Source organism: Nelumbo nucifera, chromosome 1 (assembly GCF_055504915.1).
Source record: "Nelumbo nucifera cultivar China Antique chromosome 1, China Antique-T2T, whole genome shotgun sequence".
Lineage (NCBI taxonomy): Eukaryota > Viridiplantae > Streptophyta > Magnoliopsida > Proteales > Nelumbonaceae > Nelumbo > Nelumbo nucifera.
In genome coordinates, this window is record NC_142649.1 from 1,453,070 (window position 1) to 1,480,665 (window position 27,596).

Below are 27,596 nucleotides of genomic sequence, written 5' to 3' on the forward strand. Positions count from 1 at the left end.
TATCTTAAAGCTATTAGTAGAAAAGGATTATTATTCCTTAAACATTAGCTATTTCCATTTGGACGTGTATAACAATGGTGTTTAGGCTAGGTCAATAAATAATATTAGGTCTACATCTAGTTACTACACCTTTATTGGAAGAAACCTAATTACTTGGAGAAGCAGTAAGCAGCCAATTGTGACTAGGTCTAGAGCAAAAAATAGAGCAATGGTCAATGGAGTTTTTCAGCTTTTATGGGTAAAGCATGTGATAGTAGTTGATTTGGGTGTTCATGTTGATCATCAAATGAAATTTATCAGTTAAAAAAAAATCATCCTATGAAGTATGACAATATGGAAGCTATTAATATCACACATAATCCTATGCCACATGACCAACCCAAACATATTGAAGTAGCCTGACACTATTCAAAAAAAAAAAAAAAAACATGAAGCTCAAGAAGATTGTTTACAAAATGCGAAGATCAACGATCAGCTGGATGATATTTTTATAGAAGGAATTATAAAAAACAAGCTAGTTAAACTTCTTTGCAAGTTCATCATGATTGATGTATGGTTGAGGGGGATGTAGAGACAAAATGTATAGGCCATGATTAACGCATAGATTATTTGTGTAATTTATTCCAAGACTTCAGTTTTTGGATTGATAAGATCATTGAATGGTCAGATTAACCTATATTGAAATCCCTTCATAAAAATCACCTACACCTCTTCTAACACATCCAAATAAAAACCTTGTAATTCCTTCATACCCTAATTCATCTAAACATTACTTCAATACCAGTCCCACATTATTATCACTTTTGAACAACAATTTTCTGAAATAATATACAAATCACATTTCTCGGCCCATAAAAAATATAGAATAGATGTTAGTTCTCTTGAACCTAAAGAAATATACATCTAAGTTTAGTTAATCATGATCAGAAAAAGTGATGCAAAGACATGCACAGTAGAGAGAGAGAGAGAGAGAGAGAGAGACTTAATCAGTCCATCCAAATCTTCCTCTGAAAGAGAGCATTCTCTGCATAACCCATCAGTTATAAGGTCTTCGGGAGTCTCAGTTCCACGTACAGCAATCACTACTGATTTCAAATGATGCAGAACCACGACAAAGTATGCAGCTTCACGCTTTGCCTGACAAAAGAAAATATAAAAGAAAAATTCTAATATGGAGAAACTAACACGTCAAAATTCATCTCTTATAAGTTAGAAGATGAAAGTTGATGATAGATCTCAGAAAACAAACAGAATAAACTCTCAACTGCTTCAATAGTAAGGAATTTCAAAAGTCTATAAATTAAACAAAATCTATAATATCTTATAAACAATCAAAGGAATGAAACAATGATCTACCTGAAATTGATGAGAATGGAAAGAGAAAATGGACAATTACTAATAAATCAAAGTACGCAATAAAAATATAATAAGGCCATTGCTTTCAAATAAAAATTGACTTTTAACTAAATCATACGAATTTAATGGATAAAATCAGGAACGTAACTTCTAATAGGAAGAAATCAAGCACTAGAACCCAAGACAGCAATATACAAATCAAAAAAGTAAATTTCCAATTAGTCGGTATTGAAAAGGAAAAGATTAAGTTAAAAAATAGGAAGTTTGTAAAAGCCATCATGATCTGATCAGTGAAGGTAGAATGATCATATTATTTGAAGGCAAAAGGGATATTGTGTAGAAAAATTAAAGGAAGTTATGAAGGCTGGTATGCCATCAGTTACTTAAGTCTAGTATACATGAATCATTACTACACAAAATAATTAAGCAATACTTATAGCATAAATTCAAAATAAAAAGTCATACATACTGGATGCTGCATGAAAATGATTTATTTCAGCAATTTTGCGTAGCATTCAAATGTACAACATTCTAAATTGAAATGGATTCATTTGGGGTTGTTGACAAAAAAAATGGAAATGAGTTGATATTCTTAAAGTCATGAAATAAGATCATTCCAATTATTTATTAATAAATTAGGAATTATCAATTTTAGATAATGACCCTGTGCTCTAAAACATAATGGGGTGGTTTGGCCATTTGGGTCAACAAAAGCGGATAGGCACCCCACCTAGGCATTGCCTTGATTCATTCTTGAGATATTGCCAACTCCTGAACATGTTTTCAATGAGAGCAGCTCTTGATTGTGTCTTTTCATGAAGATTCTCATATTTCAAGTCTTTTTCATCCTCAATCCTTAACATGAGGAAGCGATCGGTGAAGTTTGAAGTAAAAGTCTTTTATTTGAAGAGTTCAGAGTTGGTGGAAAGGTATCTTTGAAGATTAGGAAGCTGAAGAAAGCATGGGTATTTTTGGTAGGAGATGAAACTGTTGTCTGGTTTAAGAACTTTGTTGTTGAAGCTATGCACAAGGATAAGAGAAAGAACTAGAAGAGTTTTAAAGAGGCTGAAGGAAGAATGGCAGAGGTAACTTCATTGCTCTGTTTGAGTTTTTTTGATAAAGGAAGAAAACAATTGGTATGTTTTCCTTAAAGAAGAGAATGTGCATGGAGGGGGTTTAATCTTTAATATAATAAAGGGTTTTACCACGTACTTGGATGAACCTAATACAAAAAGTCAAGGATGCTGAGGCATCAAGAGGAGGATTCAGGAAAGACCATATCTGTAGCAAGAGGGGTTGGGAAAGGTAAATTGATGTTCAGGAAGGAAAGAAGGATTGGAATAAGATGCTGGTACATGAAGTGAGGAGGTTCTGGACTGGAAGAAGATGGAAGATGTGGTAAGTCAAGGGTTAAAGCTTATGGGGACTATGACAAGGAAAATCTCTTATTGACCTGGTTGAAGATTAGTTGGAGATGGGTGCTGTAAATCTACAGTCGGAATATGACAATATCTTGGTCTCAAGCTGGTCTCCTTTGTCCAATGCAAAGATGCTATGTGCAGAAGATGGTGTCATTGTTCAAGTGGTTGGACTTCCTTTCTATTGCAATCAAAATCTGGCCAACAGAGAAAGATGAGACAGGTCTTCTAGGGACCAAACCAGTTGAGACCCTTATGGATCCTAATGTGAAAATGACTGATAGTCAGGGGGAGTCATTCAATCTGGAAGGTACAGGAGATTAGTTGGCAAATTGATTTATCTGACCATCACATGTCTGGATATCTCCTTCAGTGTGGGGGTTTTGAGTCAGGTCATGCAGAATCCCAGTCATTTATTGGGAAGGTGTTATAAGAGAGTTGAGATATCTGAAAGGTGCTCCAGGCTGGGGATTACTATACAAGAAAGGGGGAGAGTTAACCTTATAAGGATATTCAGATGCAGATTGGGCATGTTCCTTGATGGACAAGAAATCTACTACAAGGTACTGTACCTTTTTGTGTGGCAATCTCATCACTTGGAAAAGTAAGAAGTAAAGTGTAGTTGCTAGGGGTAGTGTTGAGGCCAAGTATAGAGCAATAGCCCACACAACCCGTGAGTTGATATGGCTGAAACATCTACTTCAAGAGATAAGTATTCCTATAGGGAAGCCTATCAAGTTGTTCTGTGATAATCAGGCTGCTACTTATATTGCTTACAATCCAGTCTTCCATGACATGACCAAGCATATAGAAGTTGATTGTCATTCTGTAAGAGAAAAAGTAACAAATGGTGATGTTGGTACTCCTTATGTCAAGTCAGAAGATCAGCTAGCAGATTTGTTTACCAAGAGCTTGTGTGGTACCAGGATGAATTTTATTTGTAACAAGCTGGAGCTCTATGATATATATGCTCCAGCTTGAGAGGGAGTGTTGAAATGCATGCCCATAAGGGGCATTTTTGTCCCTAGACATAGCTTTGTATTTTCCCCTGTTAAAAATCACTTAACAGGGGCATTTATGTACTTTTGCATGTTCTAAAGTTTTGAATTACAAAGCAGGTAAACAAGGAGAAGAATATGGTTTGTATATTCTTCCTTGAGAACTTTTTCTCTCTTTTTCACTTGCTTATTGTTCTCCACTGTACAAGACAGCTTTCTCCACATAATTCCCCTTCTTTTCCTCTCTTTTCTCATTTTATTCTCAGGTTATAACATCACCACACACTTACTCAAATTAATTTTCAAACCAGCCAACATCTCAAAACACTTCAAAATTGCCCTTAACTTTAGAACTTTTTGAATTGAATCATTAAAAAAAATAATGTAACATTTGCATACTACAAATATGATGTGGTGACACCTTCCCTTCCAAACTCTAAATCCATTCAATATCCCCACCACCACCACCCCTTTGTGAATCAATTTGCTGAGCACCTCTACCACTAAAACAAAGAGCATTTGAGACAAAGGGTCTCTTTGTCTCAAACCTCTAGATGAATCAAAAAGCTTTGTAGACACTCCATTCACAAACACTGAGAATGAAACCGATAGATGTATGCAAACATTCAACTCCTCAACTTTTCACTATAGCCCATTCTACTCAGCACTTCTTCCAAAACACTCCATTATACATGACCATATGCCTTCTCCATATCAATTTTGCAAATAAATCCTACTTTCCCACTTAGAATTCTTGCATCCACACACTATCATCAAAGATTTGCATCCCTTCTACAAAATCCATTTGTGCTGGCCCCACCACCAAATGCAAGACCCTCTTAGTAGATAACATCTTAACAATTATAAGGAAACGAAATCAGGGTAATAGGTCTGAAATCCCTCATCCCTTCCACCTTTAGGATTAAATATATGAAAGTAGCATTTGCACTTCTTTCAATTTTCTTTTCTACCCAAACTCCCTAAATGCATCCATAATCTTCTTTTCATTTTAAATATGTTTTACACAATGTTCAGAGAACCGGACTGGGCATAGAACTGGAAAAGTCTGAGGTTAACTAGTCAGAAGTTCAACCAGGGTTGAACCATGATGACATGGCATATATGTATATATACTACGGGTCATATAAATACTAAATATAATATATTTTGCAACTTTTACTATGATTAAATATGGTGGATGGATGGCAAGTTTCTTAATTTTTAAAGCAAATGACCAGGTTCAAGTCTCTTAATTTACACTTTCTTTAAAATGTGTGTAATAAAATAATATATACAATAAAGAGTAAGTAATTAACACAAATAAAGAGGTGTACTAGTGGTAATTATGTAATACATGAAAATAAGTGGTCATGGGTTCAAGTTTTGTCACACATGTTTTAAAATTTCAATTATTTAAAGACCCGAGCAGCTTCATAAAACCGGGATTGGTTCATCAGTTTTTCGGTTAAACCAGTCGGTTAGCCGAATTTCATCGGATTTTTAGCAATTACAGTTCTTGGGGTGTAACTAAACTGGCCAGGGCCTCAAGTCATGGTTCAATCGGTTTGACCAACTGGTTTGTTCTAGTTTCCTAAACACTGGTTTTACATGTTATATTTATGTATTTTAATTTGAGATTATAGGTTTTTTAAAACATTTATTTTAAAATTTTAAGTTTATATTTTAAATTAATGTTGTGTTTAATATTTTTAATATTTTGCGTTTTTTGAATCTTTTTGATATATTTTTGACCTTTTTAGCATTTTTTGTGTCTTGCTTCAAAAAGGCATGTGTCTCACACCTTGGGTGCAAAATGGCCCTTGTGCTTTTTTTGTGCCTTGCGCTTTCAAAACACTAGGGGTGCAACTTAAATGAGCCCAGATTGAGCCCGTAGACCTGAGCCCAAAGTGGTGTAAAATGTTAACTTGGGCAAATTCAAGTTGTGCCCCCACATGGAAAGTCTTTGGTCAACAACCTCCCTGTAATATGGAAAAAAACAACCTGCTTTTATAGCCTTTTTTTTTTCTAATTAGTAAACTGAAACTTAAATTGCAAGTTTTACCAAGAGAAGGGTCCAATGTACATGAATTGCAGAGATAGAATTAACTGTACATCGCAATTTGTGGCCAATCCACAAGAAAATCTATCCTACATACAAGATTTGGGTAGCAACCGAGGCAACAATATCGGCACAGATGGCTAATGTTGAAAGCATTTGTTTAAGCAAAATACAAAATTTCATGAGAACAAGCCTCACCTGACTAACACGCCCTTTCCTAAGTGATTCTGGTGGTATATTAGCATTTTTCAAAAAGGCTGCCGCATGTCCTCTCCACCAGTTATCACCTTCAAGTTTAGGCCGCCTACAAAAAAAGGGAATCTAGAACATGAAGTGTAAGAAAATAGACAAAGATAATTGTTGTTAGGCAAGCTATAGAATACAGATTGTCAACATACTATTTGTAAAAAATGGATTAACTTACCAGATCCGAAATTGTCAAATCTGAAAACAAAAAAAGATACAAGAAAAAAACACAATGAAATAGGTTTTGCAGGGTTCCCCATTTGCTGAGAGGAATCTTAGATATCTAAAGATCTCTCCTGGGAGAAGATTGCTCTTTTTTTATCATAGTTGTTTACATTTAGAGGCATAAACTAATGTTGATTAGGCTGGCTTTGTATATGACCAATGCTCCACATTTAGATATTGTACATTGCTAAGAAAAAAATCACTACTTGGATAATGCAGGAGCATGTGGGGCCCACATGTACCTAGCTTAACAGTTGGTTAAGGACCAAGTTCGACAAGGTGAAATGTTGAAAATGAGATGTATGATTGAAGACTTGTCGCAGCTGTGCAAGCAGAGTGAGTGGAATCGATATGGAGATTCCAGAAGTTAACCGCAAACGTTAGACATAACGAAATGTAGTCTTAAGGATGAAATTGAGGTTGAGGAGGAGAATCCTTTCCACAACCCTAACAATGGAAGAGGGATTGAACATGGTGGATTGGAAGAAAGGTTGGTACATACTTTAAACCTCAATAGTGGTAGGATCAAGATAGAAGTTGTTGATTTCCATGGGAAGATGCATGTAGAGGACTATTTGGATTGAAAAGCCAGCAAGGACAACTATTTTGAGTGGAAGCCAATGCCCAAGGAACAAAAGGTGTTGTTTGTAAAGATAAAACCGAAAGGCTCTGAACTTTAAAGGTGGAAGTAAGTTGAGGAGCAACAATCTCATCAAGGGATACCAAAAATCAGCACATAGGAACAATATTAAGGAAAAGACGAGTAATCAATTTTTACCAACTAATTACACCATGAAGTTGTATGAGAAATTCCATTGCTTGAGGAAAAAGGGAATGACAGTATAAGAATACACATCAAAGTTTAATAATCTCTACATTGGGGTTGATCTTAATGAAAACAAAGAGTAACTAATAGCTTTGTTATCTCATGGGTCTTAGCCAGTCCATTAGGGATGAGATGGCAGTAGTGAGCTATTTAGTCTTGAAGATGCTCAACAATATTGCATTATGATGCAAGGGTGCCCCATCCTAAACATGCAAGCTCACAGCAATAACACAATACAAGTGTTATTAGAGGTGTTTAGAGTGAACAAACAAGTGTAAAAAATGTTAAGAGTTAACAGTCTGGGTTGGACAACTATTAGAAATCCTATTGGACTTTGTGTAAGAAAGAGAAAGAAACAACAAGGTTCAGCAATTTCCATTGTTTCGCATGTGGAAAACAAGGACATGCTTCTTATACCTACCCACATTGAAGAATTAACTTAGTGGAGGCTATTGATAAAGAATATGAGTTGGGGGAATCCAAAAAAATGTGGAAAACAAGGACATGCTTCTTTTTTATCTATTTCCAAAAAGATGGTACAAAGGGTTATCTTTTGGCATGAGGATGTTACATGGCAGTTAGCTGATTGGGGTTAACTTACATGATTTCTTGGGGTCTAAAAGGCATTTTTGCCTTTTTTTTTTGCCATTTTATTTATTGATTTCTGGTGATAATGGCAAGCGTCTTCCCAGGAGAGAAGAAATAACACAAGAAAACCCGACCACTATCAGGGCTGACAGCTAATCTCTATAGAAAACTTCTTTCGGTCGTTCCATGATATATTCCTGCTGTTTTCACTGTAAAATTCTGGATTCTATTAATGGCGTTTTAGGGCTCCTTTTCCCTCGTGCTTGTTTATAGACGATGAAGAGTGATGATTGGAGATACGAAATTTGAGGAGTCCTCGTTAACTGGATACCTTGTGAAGAACCTGGAACCTCTAGAAGAACACTGACGGAGATAGGATACGCAGCTATGGAGTTCAAGCCGGCTGCAACATGGAGAAGAGAGCTGGAGTTCGAAGCCAAAAAGTATGTGTTTGAAGCTTGTAGAAACAAGGGACAGGTGTGCCTGAAGATCAGGGAAGAGAAAAAAACAACTATTTATATTTACAGAGACGCAGTGATTTGGGTGAAGGGTTTTGTGGATGGAGTTATTTACAGCAAGAAAGAAGTTGGACGGAAAGGTCAGCTGAATATGGAAAGGAAGAACCTTATAGCTGAACTAAGAAACAACAGAAAGGGGTGGTTCACAGTGATAACAGAATGTCTTGGGGAAGGCAATAGGAAGTTTGTGTGTATCCCAGAAGGAAATAGGAAGACAGGTTGGAAGTGTTTTGCAGAAAAGCTACAGGAATACCTGGTATTGACGGAGATAATTAAAAAGGTTCAGCAAAAGACTTTAAAGGAGAAAGCAGAGTTGGGGGAGAGTGAGAGTGTTATGGTAGGCAAGGGAGAGCAAATAACTCAGAAGGCAGTGGAGGAACAGAGTCAGTTGCTTGCTCTGCTAAGTTAAGTTGGAGTTGGAAGTAGATAAACAGAAATTGAAGAACAGATTTGTGTTGATAGATGGAAAAAAGATTAATGACTGGCAGCTCGTTGCAGAGGAATTGGTGAAGAATTTTAGCATTAAAAAACCTGTTATTGTGGTTCCGTTTAGCGAAAACAGAGCCATTCTCGATCAGGGGAGGCAAAGATAGAACTTTCTTCTATCGAAACCCAGGAAGGGTTGATAGTCATCGAAGAATGGTGTATGTATTGTAATGAGAAAGATATTACAGGAGGATGTTTCAACATTAAGCTTGTTGGGGTGCCGTTAAACTTCTGGAATAAGTCGACAGTAGAGAAAATAGTCCACACGTTGGGTGGCTTGATGGAGGACTGCAGCTTCAGTGACATGATGGCGATCAAAGTAAGAATCCGTGGGATCAAGCCGGAGGAGGTGCCCCGCTTGGTGACTATCTTCTCGGAGGAACTATGGAGGAAGATTTGGGTACTGACGGAAGTGGAAGCGTCTTTGTGAAGGAGTTGTTCGAAGGAGGAAGACGAAGGTGACATGGAGGACGGAAGCACACGTGGCAGAAATATTGTGGGAGGAGAAGGAAAGGAAAAGGAAGAACTTTTCTGGGAAGAGGAAGAGTCGGGTCCCAACTCCCAAGGAAGTATTGGGGGGCCACCTTGAAAAAGAAAAGAATTCAAAAAATATTAAGTTTAAAAGTCAGGTGGTCGGACCATCATACGCTGACGTGGCCAGGAGGTCGGGGCTGATGCGGGTCAGCATGAAAACATTACGAGTTTAAACCGGGCCCAGGATATTCGAGCCTCTGGGTCGAACCAGGGGGAGGGTGCATGTGACTCAATTAATGGCCACCACGTGAGGGATAATTTAGGGGCGAAGATTGCAGATGGTTGTTGGGGTCTATCATCGTCCCCAAAGAGAACTGGTTCTGTTCAAGAATCGAAGAACTCCAAAAAAGAAATCTGCCAATGGATGCCTCGACCCCCCTACAATGAACAGGTATTGGGGAAGAAGATTACGGGTCGCCCCAATCCGAGATACTCTAGGGAACAACTGGAAGACATGGATGTGGAAGATGATGGATGGATTGACTGCGAAACTTCTGATGAGGAGGAAGGAGACTCGACAAATGATTTTGTTGTGGGCAGATTGAACGATAAAATTGTAGTGGTTGCAAGCGAGGAAGACTTGCTTGACACTACTCTCCTTTTTGACACTGAGTAAATCAAGGGAACAGTAACCCCTTGTATGCATCCATCTAAGGAGGTGAAGGGAGTAAATAATGTGGAGTATGTTTTGGTTCACGGGGGGATAAGCTGGAGTCGAGTAAAGATAAACCTGACCACGTAATGAACATTGGGCAGATTTTTGGTGAGCAGGTAGGCGCTTCTCGTGAACCAAGTAGAGACGACCAAAACAGGGATGAGCTACAGAGCCTAAGGAGTTTATCGAAAGATAAGCCTTTGACAGGAAATGTATCCCAACAGTTAGCTTCAACTAAGGAAACTTGCAATCCTCAGTTTCCAAGTGTAGTAAATGCGATAGGTTCCCCTGCTCCTCTGCGGATCCCGTCTCGGAGTCAAACCAAGGTATGGCAGTGCATATTAAGTCTAGTACTAATCTTATTCTTCTGTCTGCTTCCTGTGTTCCAGATTCTCAGCCAGCCGTATTGTCACAAGCTCAAGAAAACCCTGGGGTGCAGAGTTTGGAGAAAAGAAAATGTGTAGAGGGAGAGGAGGAAGTGGGGGAAAGGATTTGGAAGTTAATAGAAAGATTCTTGGAGGAACTGAAAGAATCTGAGAAAAATTACAGAGGTAGGAGTTTTGCTACTTGACAATTTAAAACAGACTTTCCAAGTACTTAAATATTATTTAATAGATGAAAATGGGAGAATTTTTAATCCCGATCCATGCAGTAACATCATTTTTAATCCATTCAGGGAAGTAAGAGTGGGGATAAAGCAGGAGAACAGAAATCTGAGAATTTAATAGAGAAGATAGGTGCCAATGGAAGTGAGCAGAAAGTGTTGAATGCAGACTTGGCAGAGCAATTAGGCTGTAAAGTAAAGAAGCCGGATGATTTGAAGGGCTTTTTTAGGAATTGAAAGGAGGATGGCAAGATTAAAAAGAGAAAATTGAGTGAGGCTGAGAGGCAAAGAAGAGATGTTGAGGAAGATAAAGAATTTAGTGAGAGAAAGGGGAGGAGGGGGACTAACTAAAAGGGTAGAAGAAAGGGGTAAAAAAAGAAGTGGAAATGAAGATTTTAAGCTGGAATGTTGGGGGACTTTGGTGGTAGAAGGAAAAAGCCATTGATAAAGGAAGTGATAAGCAGAGAGGACCCAGATATAGTGCTGATTCAGGAGTCAAAATTAATGGAATTTGATGGGAGATGGGCAAGATCTGTATGGAAGGCAAGGGGAATAAATTGGGCAATGAGCCTTGCTTGGGGTAGTTAAGGGGGAATAGTGACAATTTGGAAAGAAGAAAGTTTAGAAGGGATTGAAGAGTTGATTGGGAGGTTTACTATGTCCCTCAAGTTTAGACAAAGGGCAGATGGGTTTGAGTGGGTGTTGACCATACATAAGGCCCAACTAGATATCGAGAAAGAAAAGAGCTGTGGCAGGAATTGGAAGACATAAGAGGATTGTGGGAAGGACCATGGTGCTTAGGTGGGGACTTCAATGTCATAAGATTTGTGGAGGAGACAAACAGTGGTAAGGGTGGGGGAAACACAAGTATGAGGAGGTTTAATAGTTTTATTAATTGCTTTGAACTAAAGGAAGCTCCACTGATGCATGGCATATTCACTTGGTCCAACCTATAGGCAAATCCTATCTGTTCGAAGTTGGATAGATTCTTATTCACAACAGATTGGGAGGAGCACTTGGGGGCAGTTACTTCTAGAACCCTGCCTAGGGTAACCAGATCATTGGCCCATTGTTTTAATGAGGGAGAATATTGGCAATAGAGGGTCATCACCTTTCAGATTTGAGAATATGTGGTTGTCCCACCTAGGTTTTAAGGAACTAGTTAAGGATTGGTGGAATGGAACTGCCCCAAGGGCCAATTGGGAGGGTATGAAATTTCATTGGAAATTGAAGGAGCTGAAAGCAAAAATTAAGGAATGGAATACCATTCATTTTAGTAGGATTAAGGAAAGGAAACAGGTTCTGATGAATCAAATTGAGTAGTTGTGCAAAGGAAAATGAAGGCACGTTTGGTGTTAGGGATAAAGAAGAGAGATGGGAACTGAGGAAGCAATTAGAGGACATACTATTTAAAGAAGAAGTTAGCTGGAGACAAAAATCAAGGCATAAGTGGGTGGAGGGAGATAGAAATACCAAATTCTTTCATGCAATGGCCAACAGGAGAAAAAGGAAAATTTTGATCTCAAAATTGGAGTTTGATGGGGTGACCCTTACTCAACAGGGTGAGATTGCTAGGGCTTTTGTGGAGCATTTTAAGTCTATATATAGAAGGCCCCTGAATCAAAGGATCTGGTTGGAAGGTCTAGATTGGCCAAAACTTTCTGAGGAGGCAAAGGAGTGACATGAAAGAAAATTTGAGGTGGAGGAAATAAGGGAGGCAATATTCTCAATGGATAGATCTAAGGCACCAGGTCCGGATGGTTTAATGGTTTCACTATGGCCTTTTACCAAGATTGTTGGGAGATATTGAAGCAGGATGTCCTTAAAGTTTTCAATGAATTTCATTGAAGGGGGGGTGATAAATCCATGAGTAAATTCAACTTTTATTGCATTGGTCCCAAAGAAAATGGGAGCAAGTCACCTGAGAGAATATAGACCTATAAGTTTGTACAAAATCATTGCTAAGGTATTGTAGAAGAATCAAAGAAGTACTTCCAGATCTAATATCACAGAATCAAGGGGCATTTGTGGGAAATAGACAAATTGTGGACCAAATTTTTGTTTCTAATGAGTGTGTGGAGGATCCAAGGAGAAGCAAGAAGAAGGGGATTGTGTTAAGTTTGATCTAGAGAAAGCTTATGACATGGTTGATTGGCCGTTCTTAATGCAAGTGATGGACTACTTTGGCTTTGGAGTAAAATGGTGCAAATGGATCTTGGGATTTATTGAGACTTGTCATTGTTCAATCCTGGTGAATGGGTCTGTAGTGGATCATTTCCCAGCCACCAGGGGAATTAGACAAGGGGACCCCCTTTCCCCATTTCTCTTTACTTTGATAGCAGAAGTGCTGGGGAAGTTAATTGAGAGGGCAGATTCGAGGAACCTAGTTAGGGGTGGAGGGTTGGAAGAGATAGGTTACCTGTCACACATCTACAGTTTGTTGATGTCACAATCCTATTCTGTGAAGGGGAGGAAGTGAGATGGGTTAGAAATTTGAAGATGGCAGTGCAGTTATTTGAAATAATGTCAAATCTAAAGGTTAACTTCGATAAGAGCTGTGTGGTAAGGGTGAACATGGAAGGAGAGATGAGGGAAAGGGCTGAGATTTTGGGTTCTGAGGTGTCACAGTGGCCTATGACATACTTGGGGATGCCTTTAGGGGATAACCCAAAGAATAACAGTTTTCAGAGCCCAATAATCGATAGGTTTACAAAAAGGCTAGCCTCTTAGAAGAAGAATTATTTATCTCTGGGTGGCAGAATCACTCTAATTAAGTCTACATTGGCTAGCTTGCCGGTGTATTACTTATTTGTGTTTAGAATCCCAGAAAAAATAAGTAGAATGCTGGAAAAGTTGATGAGAGATTTCTTATGGGAGCTAGGGAGGAAAGGAAAGATCATAGAGTAAGTTGGGAGATAGTCTCTGTTATGCAGGAGAGAAGAATGGAAGAAGAGAGAAAAAAGAGAGAGAAGAAGAGAGAAAAGAGAGAGAGAAGAAGAGAGAAGAGAGAACTGAGAGCAAAAAGATACTGTTGGCGGCGCAGCTTTTTTAATATATATACTAGGGCAACAGCAACTAAAATAAAAAGGAGTAAAAGTACAATAGTACCCCTGTGGTACTATACATAGGAAAAAATAACAGCTGTTAACACTCCCTCTCAAGTTGGGACATAGATGTCAATCATGCCCAACTTGTCACATAAATCATGATGTCGTGAGTGGTGTAATCCTTTTGTAAAGATGTCTGCAAGTTGATCCTCAGAGCTGACATAGGGAGTACACACTTCCCCTGTGATAACCTTCTCTTTGATAAAATGCTTGTCGACTTCGATGTGTTTAGTTCTATCATGTAGCACAGGGTTAGCAGCAATGTTTATGGCTGCTTTGTTATCACAGAATAGGGTCATAGGTCTGTCCACTGGAAAACCCAACTCACTCAACAGATTCTTTATCCACATAATTTCAGCCACTCCATGAGCCATTGCTCGATATTCAGCTTCAGCACTGGATCTAGCTACCACACTTTGTTTTTTGCTTCTCCAGGTAACTAGATTTCCTCCTATGAAGGTACAGTAGCCACTAGTTGACTTTCTGTCATTTAGGGATCCTGCCCAATCTGCATCAATATACACTTCAACTTTCAAATGTTCGTGCCTTTGAAACAACAAGCCAGCACCTTGAAACCTTTTAAGGTATTGGAGGATTCTTTTTGCTACTTCAAGATGAGTGGTCATAGGGGCATGCATGAACTGTCTAAGGACACCAACTGCATAAGCAATGTCTGGGCAGGTCATAGAAAGATATAACAATCTCCCTATAAGTCTCTGAAACTGTTTCACATGCTCGATAGGTTCACCTTGGCTGTCACCTAATTTATGGTTAGGATCAATAGGGGAATCAATTGGCTTCACTCCCATTTTTCCTGTATCCTGGAGTAAATGTAGGACGTACTTCCTTTGGTAAATGATGATACCCTTTTTTGAGTAGGAAACTTCAATTCCTAGGAAATATCTTAGAGGACCTAGATCCTTTACTTCAAACTGTGTGGCAAGAAAACTCTTCAACTTTTGGATTTCATCCTTCCAGTCGCCAGTGATAATTATATCATCAACATATACTATCAAAGCAGTAATTTTATCTTCTCCTCTTTTCACAAACAATGTGTGATCAGATTGACATTGCTTGTATTCTTTCTACTGAACCGTTGCATGGAATTTGCTGAACCAGGCTCTCGGTGATTGTTTCAGCTCGTATAAAGACTTCTTCAACTGCACACCTTTTGTTCATTGCCTTGAGCATGAAAACCAGGGGTTGTATCATGTAAACTTCCTCTTCAAGGTCACCATTCAAGAATGCATTCTTGATATCAAGCTAATGTAGATCCCAGTCAAGATTAGCAGCAAGAGAGAATAGAACTCTAATGGAGTTCATCTTGGCAACGGGTGCAAAAGTCTCTGCATAATCAACTCCGTACACTTGTGTAAACCCCTTTGCCACTAAACGAGCTTTATACCTCTCCACCGTGCCATCAGCCCTATGTTTGATTGTGAACACCCATTTACATCCAACTGGATCCTTTCCCTTAGGAAGATCTACGAGTTCCCATGTGCCATTTTTATGAAGGGCATTAATTTCTTCCTTCATAGCATCTGTCCATTCAGGTACTGAAAGAGCTTCTGCCACATTCTTAGGGATAGGGACACTGTCAATGGATGTGAGAAAGGCTCGAAAAGAGGGTGAAATGTTTTCATAAGAAACAAAGTGGGAAATGGGGTGTTTAGTGGTGCACGATCTAAACACCTTTCCTGTGAGCAATAGGAAGGTCAAGGTCATTAGCAACGGAGGTACCAATTGCAATGGGGTCAGGGACATCAACGGGAACCAAGATACCTAAGTGAGTATGACCCGCCCCCGAAGAGTTTAATGGCATTAGAGGTACAGCTTCTGGATTCTCCACAACTCTTGAATTTGGTTGGCCTTTGTGACGACAGAAGAAGACACGAAAAGGAGGAGGATCAAGAAGATGAGGGAGCTGAACCAGTTTCTCCTCATTCCTACTCTCCCCTTGAGGAGAAACAGGGAAAAAAGGCTCACTCTCAAAGAAAGAGACATCCATGGAAACATAGAATTTCCAAGAAACAAGATCAAAACAACGGTATCCCTTCTAAGTGAAGGAGTACCCCAGGAATATGCAAGGAATAGCACGAGGATCCAATTTTCCACGAGTGGGTGACAAATTTTGGACAAAGCAACGACAACCAAACACACGAGGAGGAATGGGAAGAAGGGGGGCCTTAGGAAAGAAAAGCTGATGTGGGGCTTTGCACTCTAACCAACGAGAGGGCATACGGTTGATGAGGTAGGTAGCACAAAGGACAGCCTCAAGCTAAAAGCATTTTGGGACATTCATATGGAGTAGTAAACCCTGGGCCACTTCAAGGAGGTATCAGTTCTTTCTTTCAGCAACACCATTTTGTTGTGGTGTTCGGGCATAAGAGCTACGGTGAAGTGAACCACGTGAAGCAAAACATTCCGTGAGATCACTATGAAAATACTCTTTGGCATTATCTGACTAAAAAATTTGGATTTCAGTTTGAAATTGGGTGAAGACCATCTGCTGAAAATCTTGGATAATTTTTGGTATTTCACCCCTGGTCCGCATGGGATATACCCATGTATATCTAGAATAATCATCGATAATGGTAATAAAATACTTGTAGCCACTCTCAGTTGGTAAAGTAACAAGGCCCCACACATCAGAATGAACAATGTGAAAAGGAAATTCAGATTTATTATTTTTTGAAAGAAAATGAGTTCTACACTGCTTGCTCAATTGACAAGTTTGACAAGAGAAATCTGAAACGGACACTGACTTAAACAATTCTGGTGTTGGATTGAAGTCTTTGTATGTATGAGTATTCGGCTGATAAGAGTTCTTATTAGCCTATACTTAAGTTTAAGTTGTCCTGTACTGGGCCTTTGTTAATGGGCCTAATCCTGTTTAATGTTTTAAGTTGTCTGGGTGTCCCATCACTAATCAGGGGCGTTCTAGTAACTTCCTGTATCATTGTACTACACCATAATATAAATAATAGTACTGTCGACTGAGTAGAGAGATCGACATTCCTGCATCTCTTCTTCTTCTTCTTCTCTTTTCTGCTACTTCGGCTACAGTAATTTAGCTTTCATGGTATCAGAGCATTAGCTTCTTCCTGGTTTCAGCCGGCACACTCTCTTCTCTGGTTGTCTTTTCATCTTCTCTCTCCCTTTTCTGGGTTGCTGTAGAGAAGACCTAGGGATGTAAGAGTAAAGCAAGTTCGAACCTAGGGTTTCTCTTGGTTGTGGGACTCAAGGGAAGTAAGACCCAGAAGTAGATGTCCTACTAGGTTATTTCCAGCAAATAGTAGCTATTTGGCTACTAAGAGAGGTCTGTGTGGGACAGACCTAGTTGAGGACTGATTTCAGCAGTCCTAGCACTAGCCGAAAGGGGCTTAGCTACTTCTACAGTTACAGCTTCAGTGCTCCAGCAAGACTCGCACAGACTTAGCTTCTTCAACAGAGCCACTGTTCACTTGCTACTGTTGCGGCCTCGAACTGTTCACTCACTACTGTACCCGAACTGTTGCAGTTTTTGGTTCAGCCCAAGTGAAGTCTATCTAGTGTTCTACCAGCACTGTGAACACTTCTACCATCATAGCAATGTGGCAAACAGCTCCAAGTTCAGGGTGGTTATCAGTCCGAAACCCCTCACCACTGCTGTGAGATTACCTAGGAAGCTGCCAGCTCCAGATTGTTCAGCACTGTGAACCCTAGTTGAGGACTGATGTCAGCAGTCCTAGTATTGGCCGCAAGGAAGGGCACTCTCTTTACAGTTGCAGTACTCAAAGTTCAAGTGGAGTCTGCATAGCACAATAGTTGAGAACCCTTAGCTTCAGGTCGGTTACCAGCCCAGAACTCCTTGCTTGCTGTTGTAACTGAACTGTTTCAGAACTGTGACAGTCTCGGCAAGTCTGAAACTGTGTCGAGTGCTGTCAGAACCTGCTGTAGTCATTTCAGCTAATCAGATCTGCTCCAGAACTGGTTCAGAACCTTCAGAACTGCTTCGGCTAGTCTCAATCAGTGTCACCTACACAGTGGCAGCAGTCAAGATGTCTTCAATACCCAGAGATGTTTCTTCTAGAGATAACAGGCCAGCGGCAAGTGGGAATTTTGTCACCAGCAACAATGATGACAACTCACAAAATACACCAACAGTGTCTTCTTCTCCTATGGGACAGGTTGTTGATTCCTCTGGAACTGGTACATTGGGCTTCTCTGCTAGTGAGGTTGAGATCCTTAGTAGGGCATTAGCCCGTCTAAGAAATAATTCTTTTGCTTCTACATCTCTTGCTAGATCAGGTACAGCCTCTGCCTTCAGTGCCACTGGCTCTATTGACTCTACTTCTTGGGTTATTGATTCCGGTGCTACTGACCATATGACACATATGTCTTCCCTATTCTCTTCATATCATTTGTTGTCTGGTCAGGATAAGATGAGAGTTGCTGACGGGTCTTTCTCCACTATCTCTGGAAAGGGAATTGTTGACCTAAGCAAGGACCTCTCTCTTAAATCAGTTTTACATGTTCCCAGTCTTACCTCAAATCTCTTGTCTGTTTCAAAACTTACCAAAAATTTGAACTGTAGTATAACCTTTTTTCCTACTCATTGTGTCTTCCAGGACAGATTGACAAGGAGAACGATTGGATGCGGTCATGAGTATGGAGGCCTCTACTACCTTGATGCAGACATCAGCTCAGCCTTACAAGCATCTGCTGCTAGTAATCCGGAAAGTGTGGAGTCAATAGCTAAGCTGCATCTTTGGCATGCTAGGCTAGGTCATGTGTCTTTCTCCTCATTAGAAATGTTGTTTCCCGAATTGTTTAAGGGCATTCCAAGTCAGAGTCTAACCTGTGAAGTATGTCAAATGTCAAAACAATGTAGAACTATGTATCCAATTTCCAGCAATGAAATTTGTGCTCCTTTTGATTTGGTTCATTCTAATGTCTGGGGCCCTTCACCCATTGTTTCCTTTGATGGCTTCCAGTACTTTATCAGTTTTATTGACCACTACTCTCGTTGTACATGGATCTACCTGTTAAAAGGACGGGATGAAGTACCACGGATAACCATGGCATTTTGCAAGATGATTGAAACACAGTTTAATAAGAAGATTAAGCAATTCAGGTCAGACAATGCTGCTGAATACTTTGAAAAATCCTTGAACTTATTCCTGGAAGATGCTGGCATACTACATCAGTCATCCTGTGCTTATACTCCTCAGCAGAATGGAGTTGCTGAGCGCAAGAATAGACATCTATTGGAGACAGCTCGAGCCTTACTATTCCAACACAAAGTCCCCAAGCAATACTGGTCTCAAGCTGTACTTTCTGCATCATATCTGATAAACCGGATGCCATCTAAGGTGTTGGGTATGAAAACCCCTTTCTCTGTTTTGTGCCCCACTCTTCCAGACTTTCCCCTTCCTCCTCGGGTCTTTGGCTGTATATGTTTCATACATGTGAAGGATCCAAAGAAGACTAAGCTAGATCCTAAGGCTACAAAGGGAATATTCTTGGGGTACTCTCCTACACAAAAGGGTTACAAGTGTTATGACCCTGTCTCCAAGAGAAAGTATGTCACCAGAGATGTGGTGTTCTTTGAGTCTCAATCCTATTTTCAGTCTTCTCAGAATCCTCTTCAGGGGGAGACTAGTGGGATGGAAGAGGATTCTCATTCTCCCTCCTTTTTTGTTCCCCTATCTACCTTGGGTCTTCCATCCTCTCCTCCTACTCCTTGTTGTGACATTCCGGGTCAACCCAGTGAGGCTCCCACTGTGCCGGTTACCTCTCCTGATGCTGCAGATGTTCTTGAAGGCTCCAGTAGGCAACAAAAAGAGATACTTACATACAACAGAAGGAAAAGGGGTCCTCAACCTCATGACAGCAACCAGTTGGACTCGGATCAATCTGTCTCTACAATCCAAGGTAATTTCAACTCTCATACTTCTGATTTGGATCTTCCTATTGCTCTCCGTAAGCCTATCCGCTCTTGCACCACCCGGCACCCCATTGCTGATTTTGTTTCTTACTCACATTTATCTCCTGCCTATCACTCCTTTGTGTCTGCTCTTTCCTCTGTGCGTGTTCCTTCTAGGTACTCAAAGGCTGTGTCTGATCCAAGGTGGAAAGAAGCTATGAATGAAGAGATGAAAGCCCTAATGAAAGCAAGAACTTGGGAATTAGTGGATCTGCCAGAGGGGAAGACCACTGTTGGGTGCAAGTGGGTGTTTACTGTAAAGCACAGGGAGGACGGGTCCATTGAAAGGTACAAGGCCAGACTTGTGGCAAAGGGGTTTACTCAGAAAGAAGGGATTGACTACAAAGAAACCTTTGCCCCGGTAGCAAAGCTCAACACAATTCGGGTTCTATTGTCACTAGCAGCAAATTTTTCATGGGAACTTCATCAGCTGGATGTGAAGAATGCCTTCTTAAATGGTGACCTTCATGAAGAGGTATTTATGGAACCTCCACCAGGCTATGACTTTAGTAGAAAGGTGTGCAAATTGAGGAAAGCATTATATGGGTTGAAGCAATCTCCCCGTGCATGGTTTGAGAGGCTCTGTGGGGCCATGAAGAAAGTGGGGTACACTCAGAGTGGTGCAGACCATACATTGTTCATAAGGAGACAGGATAGCAAACTTACTGCACTCATTGTTTATGTGGATGATATGGTAATTACCGGGAATGACTTGGAAGAGATAAAAAGACTGAAGGAGTTTCTAGCTTCTGAATTTGAGATCAAAGACTTGAGTCATTTGAGATATTTTCTTGGGATTGAAGTTGCCAGGTCAAGAGAGGGAATCTACATATGTCAGCGGAAGTATGTTCTTGACCTCCTAGAGGAAACAGGCATGATGGGGTGTAGGCCAGCAGATACTCCAATGGAACAGAACCATGGCCTGCAGGAATCAGTAGGGGAGGACTACTATGATAAAGAGAGATACCAAAAATTGGTAGGGAAGCTGATATACTTATCCCTCACTCGGCCAGATATTGCTTATGCTGTGCATGTTGTCAGTCAATTTATGCACTCTCCAAAGATTCCTCATATGAAAGCAGTTGAAAGGATTCTCAGGTACTTGAAGACTTGCCCAGGGAAGGGAATTCTCTTCAGGAAAAACAATAGAATTGAAATTGAAGCCTACACTGATGCAGATTGGGCTGGGTCTGTTGGAGACAGGAAGTCAACCTCGGGTTATTGTACATTTGTGGGAGGAAACCTGGTCACATGGCGCAGTAAGAAGCAGAATGTAGTGGCTAGATCAAGTGCAGAAGCAGAGTATCGAGCTATGGCCCACGGGGTTGCTGAACTCTTATGGCTCAGAACTCTTCTTAATGAACTTGGCATTAAGGCTGAAGGTCCTCTCAGGCTGTATTGTGACAATAAAGCTGCCATCAACATTGCCAACAATCCCGTGCAGCATGACAGGACAAAACATATTGAGATTGATCGGCACTTTGTTAGAGAAAGAATTGTCTCGGGTGAACTCTGTGTGCCTTATACTCCATCTGAGATGCAAATTGCGGATGTACTGACTAAAGGGCTGGCAGTAGCAAAGTTTAGGGACATGCTTGGCAAGCTAAACATGATTGATATCCATGCTTAGCTTGAGGGGGAGTGTTGGATTGAAGTCTTTGTATGTATGAGTATTCGGCTGATAAGAGTTCTTATTAGCCTATACTTAAGTTTAAGTTGTCCTGTACTGGGCCTTTGTTAATGGGCCTAATCCTGTTTAATGTTTTAAGTTGTCTGGGTGTCCCATCACTAATCAGGGGCATTCTAGTAACTTCCTGTATCATTGTACTACACCATAATATAAATAATAGTACTGTCGACTGAGTAGAGAGTTCGACATTCCTGCATCTCTTCTTCTTCTTCTTCTCTTTTCTGCTACTTCGGCTACAGTAATTTAGCTTTCATCTGGAAACACCACTTTCAAAGACTCAAAAGATAAATGACCAAGACGACAATGCCATAAATAAACTTGACTCTTATAGGACTGACTCTTAGACTCTGTGACTTAAAGACCAGCCTTATTCTCCAGCATGTAAAGTCCATCAACCATACATCCTCTACCAATCGTCCTCCCCGAGGCCAGATCCTGGGTCACACATTAAGAAGGGAAAAAGGTCACTTAGCAGTTTAAGGAATTAGTAATACTACTAACAGAGAACAAATTAATGGGAAATTTTGGAACATGTAAAACATCAGAGAGGGTAAGGCCGAGAGGGAGAGAAATGGTTCCTTGACCATCTATGGTAGTGTATTATCCATCAGCTAGTCTCACCTTGTCTCTTCCAGAAAAAAGGTGATAGGTTTGAAAGTAAGAGGACGTACCAGTCATGTGTTTTGACGCTCCAGAATCAATGATCCAGGGAGTGTCAGGGTTATGAGAAGCAACATGGAAAGTTGTGGTAGAGTTACCTGATGTAGACGCAAATGAAGTTGAGGGAGGAGCATCCATCTGACGAATTGCTCTACCATAGAGCTCTAAATGGTCACGGAAGGAATTTATAATATCCTCCCTTGGGTCAAATCCAGATGAATGTGTCTGAGTCATAGTATGAACGGGGGGCTGGTTCTCTTGAGTAGCCATGTTTGCCATAGTGTGTTTTCTTGTACCTTGCTGCCCTGACTTTTTATTCATATCTGAACCTTGCTTCTTATTCAGATCTTGAGGCCATTGCAGCTTCCCATGAAGATCCCAGCATGTGTCTCGGGTGTGTCGGGGTTTCTGGCAATGAGTACACCACAATTTGTCCTTGTCATCCATCTTTTTCTGAAGATCCCCCTTCTTAGAAGTATTTCCCTCACCAGTAGTAACACTCCCTTTCGCTGCCAACACAACTACATCTCCTCCAAAACTGTTCATCAAATTCCTTCTGCTTTCTTTTGATTGTACAAGAGCATAAACTTCCTGAACTAATGGAAGATCCTTGCTACCTAGGATCTGGACTCTGATAGATTCATATGTAGGGTTCAAACCATGTAAGAAAGCAAACACTCTCTGCTGGGAGACGAGTTTTTTGTACAATTTTTCATCTTCATCACACTTCCAGTCCACACTCTGATAATGATCTAACTCCTTCCAAACAAAGGTCAAGTCTGAGTAGTACACAGATAAATACCTCTCCCCTTGTTTACAAGTAGACGATTCTGCCTGTAGCTAGTAGATTTTTGCATAGTGTCGCAGTTCCAAATATGTTGATTTTGCTTGTTCCCATATCTCATTTGTCATTTCATCCCACATGAAATTCTTTCTTATTTGAGGTTGCATAGCAACTAAAAGCCAAGACATGGCCATGTTGTTTTCCTGGTTCCATCTATCATTATTCAGCACTCCCAGAATGTGGTTCTTTGATTCTCCCATTAATATAACCTATCTTTCCCCTTGCAGTGATGTACAGCTTGATCCCTCTTGACCACTCTATATAATTTAAACCATCAAGAGGAATAACAGCCATGGGAAAGGATAGGTCCACACCTCCACTCATTCCATTCAGCATTGAGGAAACACCGGATGTAACAAAATCTTCACCACTCATGATTTCAGATTCAAAACCAACTCTTAAATGGGGTATACAGCCTTAAAGAAATTCAACACTGAGAGGGAACGAAAAAAAAAAAATCTTCAGAAACACACCTCCTTTTAAAAAAACACAGTTGTTGTAACAGCACTAACAGGTCATCCCTTGACTTACAAGCTCAACACAAGTGTTGCCACAGTGCATACAGGTCATCTCTTGACCTACGCATCAACAAGACTACTGTTACAGCAAGTACTGGTCACTTTCTGACCTTCAGTTCACCATAAAAGCTGCTGTTGCAGCACACAAGAGGTACTGGTCACTTTCTGACCCACAGTTCACCATAAAAGTTGTTGTTGCAGCACACAAAAAGGTCCTCACGACCTACAGTTTCACAGGGATCATTCGACCCCACAAAAAAGGAAAGAAAGAGGTGTTGATCACCTCACATCCAATCGGAAAACCTAGTACGGGTTCTGCCCTGGCACACGACCAGAAAAAAAAGGTAAGAGAGAGAGAGAAAAGTTACTTCAATGTGTGAGATCTTCAATCAGCCGAACAGCAGATGAGGGCGACAGATCTGGAAATCTGGTGCGAAGAAGAAAAAAAAAACTGTTCACTCGACTTCTCCTTTCAGATCTGATAGTCCCACTCCGATACCATGTTATGCAGGAGATAATAATGGAAAAAGAGAGAAGAAGAGAGAAGAGAAAACTGAGAGCAAAAAGATACTGCTGGCGGCACAGCTTTTTTAATATATATACTAGGGCGACAGCAACTAAAATAAAAAGGAGTAAAAGTACAATAATACCCCTGCGGTACTATACATAGGAAAAAATAACAGCTGTTAACAGTCTCCAAGTGTAGAGAGGAGGGTAGCTTGGGATTGGATAATATTTAGAAGAAAAATGAAGCCTTGTTGGGTAAATGGTTGTGGAGGTTTGGAGGGGATAGGGATAAGATGTGGACCAAGGTAATATTGAGTCTTCATGGACAGGCAGTTGATGGCTGGGACTCTAGGCTTGTGGCAAGGACTAGCATGGCCTCTCCTTGGAAATCCATACATGCCATTCTTCCCTCGTTTCTGCAATACATCAGGTATGATCTTTTCTCTGGGAATCAAGTTAAATTTTGGGAACATTTGTGGGTGGGGGATGTACCCCTGAAAGACCAATTTCCCTCTTTATTCTCCCTCTCCCATTTCAAAGGCAAGTGTGTGTCTGATTTTTTGGTCCCTTCTAAATCAAATTTTGGGTATGATTGGGATTTGAGTCTTAGGAGAGGCCTTAGGGAGTCAGAATTGGAAAATGTTGTGGATTTAATTCAGATTTTGAATGTGGTGGTTTTGGACCCTTCAAAAAGGGATAGAAGAATTTGGACTTTGTGCCCCTCTGGGGCCTTTTCTTGTGCTTCTTTCTTTAAGTCCTTGGCACAACAGACCAACAAGTCTATCCAGTCTTTCCCAGTTAAGGAAATATGGGGTAAGCCAATCCCTCCAAGGATTGGAGCTTTTTGTTGGGAGGCATTCCTGGAAAGATGTAACACATGTGATTTACTCCAAAAGAAAAGGCCAAATTGGTGCTTGTCCCCAAATCGGTGCACCCTCTGCAAGGCTAATGGTGAAAGCTCCTATTACTTACTAATTTCCTGTCCTTTTGTTTCTGATATATGGGAATGGTTTATTTCTTTATTTGGTTGCAGGTGGACCCCTCCACCAGATATACGAAGCTTGTTTGCCACCTCTTTCCTTAGTTGGCCTAAGAAAAGGAACAAAGAAGTACCATTGAGGTAATATTGGTTAGGGTGGTGCATTATCTGAAGTCTTTGGATATGTTTGCTGATGTCTCTACAGTTATGCTACTGAATAGCTGGCTGGAAGTGGCAAATTCCGCTCCTCTCTCATCAGGTGCCTCTCCCTTATGGTCTCCACCAGGCCCAGGGTGTGTAAAATTAAATTTTGATGGCAGTAGTGAAGGTAATCCTGGGCCCTCGGGTATTGGTGGGGTGTTCAAAGATGAGAATGGAATGGTGATTTCTTTGTTTTCAGGCCCCATTGGGAATGGGGACTCTCTCAGAGCTGAGATATGTGCTTTAATGGAAGGTTTACAAAAAACAAAGGAGATGAGTATTAATAGGCTAATTGTTGAAGGAGACTCAAAGCTGGTTACAAAAGGACAATGGACTGTGGAAATATGCAAATGAAAGAAGGGAAGATAAACAGTTAACTAGGGGGATGGAGGTTCAATTTCAATGGGTGAAGAGGACTGCAAAAGCTTTTGCAGATACATTGGCGAAACAAGGGGTGGGAAGGGAACAGATGTTTTGGGCTGTATTGTAATCCTCTTTTCTTTTTTTCTTTTTACGGGAGAGTTAAGCCTCTTTACCTCTACCCAAATTATTGTAACTTTATTATCCATTAATACATTAATTTCTGTTATTGAAGATCAATAATGCAATTGTATCCCAAATATGGGAACTATTGATGATTCCAATACAGGGATTTCAAACAGTTATGGAAATATGTGACTATCATGAAAGATTTACCAGCAATCCAATGATTCTATAAAGATCCAAATTAAATATGAAATCTTCATGTCTTCCCAGGTTGGAAAAAGAAATGATACAGGAGCATTATGCTTGCTTTATAGTTTTGTGGTCTAGGTATGAACAGGTTCATATTGGGGAGGCAAATTATGAAGAGCCTGAATAAAATTAGTGATGAAAGAAAGATAATGCAGTGACTATGAGGTTGGAAGGGCCAAGGTTCCAAGTACCAATACAATGTGTCTAATATGGGGCATACCCTATCAGTTTCTGAATCCACTGATATTCAAAATACATATGCAATGGAAGTTTAATCATCTGTAATATATTGTAACAATCTTAAGCCTATTTCCAAACAGTCAAAAGAAAACAATTAAAGGGGTGAGTATTGAGGCTTGGAAATGCACAATATGCAATTTTTTTCATATTGTGCATCTCAATACTTTGAACCTTGGGAAGAGCCAACATTTTCTTAAAAAGGGGATAATTCTTAATATGGATACTGTCATTAGAGAGTTTCTCAAAGAAGAAAGACTGGTAACCTCACTGGATAATTTTGAAGGGAAAAGAGAACTAGAATCATATTTCTTGGCTGGTCTCTGAAGAATGTGAGGAGCTAGGATGTATTGCACCACACTACAAAAAATCATTTTATATACTGCAAGCAAATGAATGTATCACATGGTCACTAAATGCATGGTCAACCTACCACAATGGATCAGAGAAAGAGCTCTAATAAGGAATACCAGGCTACTTTTGATAAATATGAAAGAGATTATTAAGTTGATCATACTCCTATACTAAACCCGCATTGCAACCATCCCAGTCCACTACCCTGACAAACAAGATACAACACCTTGTTCAGCATATGATATCGAATACCAGTCCACATTTACTGCTATTGTTTCATCAAATTTGTAACCCTATTATCATTCTCCAATCAACTAGCTTTTGATTCTTAATTTCAGTGCCTAAAGCTATATGACTGGAACCTACTCTCATTGGTCTTACTCTTAGAAACAAGTAAGTTAACAAAGGTTTTTAAGGGCTGAAGTCATAGTTGTGGTGCAATAAGCAGCAATGACCTAAAGCTATTCAACCAAGCTTTATTAGGAAGTTGATTGTGGAGATTCTCAACTGAACCAAATAATCTTTGGAGGAAGGTGACAGAGCCTAAGGAACAATGTGTGGGATACTGGACCACCCCCTCAAACGTATGGAAAAGTGTGGAAAGGAATATGTAAGGCAGCCAGACAGTTCTCTGATTGCATCAGATTTAAAGTGGGAGATGAAAGAAAAGTTAGATTCTGGTCAGACCACTGGATTGGTGACAGCCCCCTAAAAGAGTTGTTTCCTGACTTATACAATGTGGCCTCAGACAAGGAATTAGTAGCGGATTCTTTCAGACTTCAGGAGAACAGACTGTGTTGGACTCCTTCCTTTAGAAGAAGCTCCAATGACTGGGAAATTCAACAGGTTGCAGATCTTCTCTCTGTTACAAAGCCAGTAGCTAAACCTCCACTCCCAAGATGCAAAATTCTGGAACGGGACCAAAACTGGTGTCTTCACAGTTAAAATCTTTCTACTATAAGCTAGTGGGGAGGACTGAAGTTCCTTTTCCTAGTCGTGCCATTTGGGGGAATCTGGCTCCTTCAAAAATTAAGTTCCTTGGTTGGATTGCAGCTCTGGAGAGGTGTTTGTCTAAGGAGATGTTGATAAAAAAAGGCATGAATATTTCAGATCTTAGGTGCTGTTTATGCAATGAGGAGGTGGAGTCTGTTGGACATCTTTTCCTCCATTGTAAGTTTAGTTCTGCAGTATGGAGCCACTTTTTGAAAACTCTGAATATGAGCTGGTGCGTGCCAGCATCAGTTAAAGCTCTATTGGAAGAGGGGCGGATTTCTGGACTTCCC

The 27,596-nt window shown here is 40.2% G+C and overlaps 1 protein-coding gene across 3 annotated transcripts in view; it reads right to left on the reverse strand.

The window, feature by feature from the left end:
- LOC104586101 (lipase class 3 family protein) overlaps positions 1–27,596 on the reverse strand; it is a 91,840-nt gene that overhangs the window by 39,845 nt on the left and 24,399 nt on the right. For all 3 annotated transcript variants that reach the window (XM_088887677.1, XM_010243231.3, XM_010243233.2), the window contains 2 exons: positions 6,030–6,135; positions 983–1,137 (listed from right to left, as the gene is read on the reverse strand). In XM_088887677.1, the coding sequence (XP_088743803.1) occupies positions 983–1,137; positions 6,030–6,135 (261 nt within the window). The remainder of the gene's footprint in view (positions 1–982; positions 1,138–6,029; positions 6,136–27,596) is intronic.